Source organism: Cordyceps javanica, chromosome 1, assembly GCF_051103115.1.
Source record: "Cordyceps javanica chromosome 1, complete sequence".
NCBI classification, from domain to species: Eukaryota; Fungi; Ascomycota; class Sordariomycetes; order Hypocreales; family Cordycipitaceae; genus Cordyceps; species Cordyceps javanica.
In genome coordinates, this window is record NC_139295.1 from 7,953,314 (window position 1) to 7,958,539 (window position 5,226).

Genomic DNA, 5,226 nt, shown 5'->3' on the forward strand with positions numbered 1-5,226 from the left:
GCATAGTTCATCAAGTCCTCGACGAATTATCAATCAAGCTGGCTGCTTGGTCAAGTCCGGGCTCAACCGAGCCAGAGATAGGCTCAATCAGTCGAGTTTGAGGCCAGAAATTGAACTTGATTGATTCCTAGCCACACTGCTCTCGGACAATAGCGCAGCCTGGCTGGGAACTGTATGTAGCATTAGGCAGCAGGCTTCATGCTACGTAGCGATGAATTGATAGCTCAACTATAAAAACAAGTCAAAAGATCTATATAATCCAACAGACATCAACAGTAAAACGTTCTGTGTGAGACTCGTAAAGTATCTGGTGCAAAATCAGCTTGAGGTCACACTCTCTGTTTTAAATTTCGCGGTGCTATAATAGCCAAGAATGGGTGATATTAGGTGGCGTCTCAAGGCCGTCCCGCTAATTGATAGGCCCGCGGGCCTATCAATTAGCGTTAATATCGCCTACTTTGTCACTGTTACAGCGCACGTCGAATTTAAAGGATTGAGTATGGCCTCAAGCTGGTTTTGCGCACAAAACAATATTAGCTAGCTGACAATGTAGTTCAACTTCAATGAGGGATTGTCGATCGTCTCGCTGCGGCTGCCACGGCCACTGCGGGATATCCCTGCAGATTAGTGGAGCGTCCAATTCTTCAGGGTCAGTAAGCACAGCATTAATGTCTTCGAATGGAAGGCTACCGATATAGCGCCCAGAGGGAGGCATGCCCCAAGTAAAAAGCCTCGGCAGAACGAAGGAAATATTGAGAAGCATCTCTTTTAATCCAGGTTGATGACTATCGATGTAGTCTAGAAACACGCCGATCAAGTTGCGGTTTAGCACATGTAAGCTACTATCCATGTTAGCTTGCTCCCAAATTATGAGTAAATTTCATTTCATGGTCTACCTTTTGATGGTCACGCTCTGTAGCGGGAATATCAAAACGCCAAATCCAAATCGTTCTACAGCTCGAAATAGAACCTCTCCTTGGCGTCGGTAGTAGTCTCAGGACGCGGACGCCTGCGCCGAGCCCTTCAGCGGAAACAACTGTGCCGTGAAAGTTTTTTCCACGTCATCATCCCGAGTGCCATCTATTTTTTCTTTTTTCGCTTCCAAATATTCGGCCATCAGCTGAACCATGAGAAATCGTCGTTGCAACTTCGCCCTAATACAAAAACCTTCCCCTCTTCTTTCAAGTTTCTCGCAAGCTATCATTCGGCTGTGTATATCTTGAATCCGCGAACCCGTCGGAATGATTTGTACTGCCGCCTCCTGGGGTACTGGAAAGGAATGAACAAGCTTCCAACAACTTTGCAACGCAGTCAAGATGGTGTAATCAGAAATCTCACTTCGAATTGATCCTGTAACGGCTAAAAATCTCGATTCAATGAAGTCGGGAGGCAGATTTTTCGGCCTTCTTCCAGGACCACGATATCTTCGTTGGATATTTAAAGACCGGGGCAGTTGTAGGCCGGTTTGGTCGCCATTGTGCCGTTCGGGCCGTGTAGCCACTGTCCTTGGCTGCGTGCTCCTCTGTGAGACAATATTGCTTGCTTGTAATGGTGGCCGCTTCGAATTCACTCTCAATCTCTTAAAAGACTTATTAGGGGCACGAGCTTGAATGGCCTTCCACGGCTCTATGACAATATCGTTCACTTGATTGGCTACACATGAATATGGTGTTGATGGTGCAGTCGATCTTGGTGCAGGCTGTTTAGTCTCTTCACATCGAAGCTGGAGGTAATTGCCCAATTGCCCCGTGTTGCCCATGAGTTCACTCCGGAGATACGCCTAGGGTCTAGTAGTAACCGGGGCCCCCCAAAAAAAACACCAAGTCCTACGAATGCGATCAGTACTAACGACAACAAGCTTTCCGGCAGGCATGTAGTAACTGTCCGCTTTTTAACGGCTTCGGGCCTTCGGCAAGCACAAAGACAAAGTTTAACCACGCAACGAATCAACACGACAAGTTCTTTCTATCATTATTTGATCTAGATTTGCGCTATACATTTTGATTCATTGCACCATCTATCCGTCACGGACACCGCCTTTTGACGGGGCGATGCCCATTCACGGTAGTCGTAGTGCTGTTATGCAAGCTAGACACTCCTCCCTCGTCGCCTTTTCTCCTGAACCGAGCGGCTTCATCCTCTGAGGGTGGCTCCTGTGCTATCAAAGATAGAGATGCTCGCTGCGGATCTTTGCAGGAACTTGGGGGGCTCGAGAGGCTGGGCATAAACATGTCGACTTCAACGCCGGCCCTCTCTTTATCAATCGCCACGGGAGCATCCACAGCGACTACTGCGCCGGGGGAATCTGTGAAGATGTCAGAGACACTACAGAATAATGAGATAGTATCGCAACGGTTCTCCAGCGTACTTCTTGGTATTTGGCGCTGCAGCGTCGACCAGAATGTTTTCCAGGTGGCAGCCTCGTTGGCTATCGCGGTTTTGAGCCTTTCCAGCTCCGGTGTGATGCCGTTTTCCACCGGATTGGCGATCGGTGTCGACAGCCTGCGGGCTAGATCGGCTGTCAATTTGTCAATGCTTGATAACAATGTATCACCGCACTCCTTTATATCGCGAAACAGGCGCAATAGCACTTTTCGAACCTTCTCGTCTACTCTCTCGGCGATGTCATGGAATATAAAGCTTTGTAGCTGTTCGGCGTGGACATGCATAATATTTGCTTGCTTGGCGTGCTTTCCTGAGCCTAGGAGTATGAGCATGTCAACAACAGTCGGCGTACCTTCACTACACTTACCTGTTACTTTTCGTGCCGCGGCGTAAGCTCCTTTCATGTGCTCATTACACCAATCTTTTGTTTCTTGCCTGATCCGATCGCCAGCCTCACGATACCTCAAAACTGATTGTTGGAGAGCAGCGGCGTACTCGCCTGCCAAATTCTGGATCTTGTATGCGTAGCCGCAATAGGCTCGCTTGAACTCGTCCGGAACTAGACCGGAAGCTTTTATTCTTGCCGAGTAACTTTCGGCCACATCTCGAATGCGACCTTGCAACGTCACCGCTCCGTCCTGGACTGGCTTGCCAAACAGATGGCTCCAAGAGACGGCATGAGGCATCCACATGATCATGGCGCTAATGAGTATCGCATTAGTTAGTAGAAGTGAAAAGCTGAAGGAGATGTAGGTACTTACGTCCTTGCTTGCCAGTAGTGCTCTCGTTTCGGTGTTCTAAATGTGCTGAAAAACCCACCATTACGGCGGATGCACGCCGCATAAGTCGACCAGTGCAGCTTGTCCTTGTCACCGTCGGTGCCCTTCTGATATCTGTCGATATGGCTGACGAACCCTCTCGCCAAACTGTCTATTTTTGCAGGATTGGACCACTGCGCTGCCAGACACAGACTGTTGAGCTCTTGCGCGCATTTTCTGCTTTCCATCATGATGTTCTGGGAAAGAAGTTTAGAAACCGACTTGACTCTATCACACGAAGACAAACCTCAGCAAGTATCTCTTTCTCCTCCTTGAGAAAATCTTTCAACCTTGACAATGCTACCCCGGACAGCACCGTGTCAACGCAGAGATCATTCGTGGCCCAGCTGCTGGCTGCATCAAATATCACCTGGCAACGCTGAATAATGCTGTCTGCATGGCTTTCCCTTTTCGGAAGCGACCCTTTGACGATCCAATTGGCAAGTGCTGTAATACCTGTGGAAGGGGCATCAGGGAACGTATCACTCGGTTTACCGGCTATTATATTCCGATACTTATGGCTGCTCACGGGAAATACTTCTAGAGGTGACGCAAGCAAGAAGTCCGTCTTGCTGCGAAGACTCGTCCGTATCTTCTCGAAACGCCTTTGAAATTGCTTCTTGATGTCGATACTTCGTGCGTCGATGCAGCTGCGTCGGCAGAATGCCTCAAGTGTCCTAATCTCACTCTGCAAGAGCTTTAGGGGGTGCCTCGACGATTCGGACGTGAAGGCGAAGTCATCGGTGTCTGGAATTGCCATATGCGGACTAAGTCGCCCCGATTCTCCCCTCTCGTCCTGAACTTCCGCTTGTAGCTCTTCAAGTAACCCAAGGCGGTCTACAGCATGCTGGATCTCCGCTGGAACTTGACTGGTGGGCCATTCGGACTCAATGAAGCTTCGCCACTTCATGTCGTCAATCTTTGTGATGACGATACCGAGGTTGCTGGTGTTAAGCTTGCCTTCTGCTTCCATATCCACAATCTGATCATCGCGGATAAGATCCATAGCTGTTTTGTTGTTGGCCGCGCGATCGCCCGAAGCTACCACAATCAGTCGATCCAACTTGCTGTAAAAGCGCCGAGCAACCCGGGACCTTGCATCGAGAGCATCCATCTGACCCGGAAGATCCACAAGCACTATTCCGTTCTGGAGTATATCCGCCTCGACAAAAATTTCGACCATCTCGACCAAGGGCCAGCGCAGACACTCTGCGCCCCTGCCCCCCACAAACGGCTTCAACGCTGCGCGGAATGTTGACTCTTTGTCGTCTGACAACGAAATCACAAGCCCTTCCTCCGGGTTTGAAAGATCAAAGATATCCTGAACATGTAGGCATTCTGCAACGATTTCCGGTGCAAGACCGCCACGGCCGAGATTTCGAAGGCGTTGTTCACTCAAGCCGGACCACCCCTGAATGAGGTTCAGCTGATCGTCGAACCTGTCTCGCTCTGCAAACGTGACGCTGTCCTCGCCAGTCTCGTTCTGAGACCGATCTTCGAACTCGTGAAGATCCTCGAAAAAGTCTACCAATTCCTTCTCTACCGTCGCTTTGGACTTCATGTGTATTTTTGCAGAGAATTCCTTTCGCTCAGATTTCACGTCTGGGTAGGAAAAGCAACACACGGCAGCTGTGCAGGCTCCATTCTGACTCGAAGGTACAATGTCTGCTTTGGCGTTGACAAGGACGTTGAGAAGACTGGATTTACCTGCTCCAGTATCGCCGCCGGTTCCTACAAAGTACCGCAACGCGGACCTTTCCTGTTCGAGTGAGTCTTCCCAAGTTAGTTCATCCATATGCTTCTCGCTCAAGAAGAACTCACCTATCAGCACTTTCCAAGAGCTCGGATCTATGTCTGGAGATGTCCCTTGTGTATCCGCAAGCAAGTCCACGATATGGCGTAAATGTAGGATTGCCCTTCTTGATGCGTCCTCCTTAGCGAGAACCCTCTGCAAGTCGTCTTGAAATGATTCGTAGCCAGCTGCCGGCAGATGTTGGTTGCCTGGATGAATATCGGAGGCCAT

The 5,226-nt window shown here is 49.5% G+C and overlaps 1 protein-coding gene across 1 annotated transcript; it reads right to left on the bottom strand.

The window, feature by feature from the left end:
- Positions 1-2,024: 2,024 nt before the first annotated feature.
- On the bottom strand, positions 2,025-5,226 carry V2A60_002431 (uncharacterized protein; the record flags this gene model as incomplete). Its single annotated transcript, XM_083253782.1, has 6 exons — positions 2,025-2,305; positions 2,369-2,701; positions 2,753-3,087; positions 3,147-3,400; positions 3,451-4,976; positions 5,025-5,226. The coding sequence occupies 6 exons, from the start codon at positions 5,224-5,226 to the stop codon at positions 2,025-2,027; spliced, it is 2,931 nt and encodes a 976-aa protein (XP_083109908.1).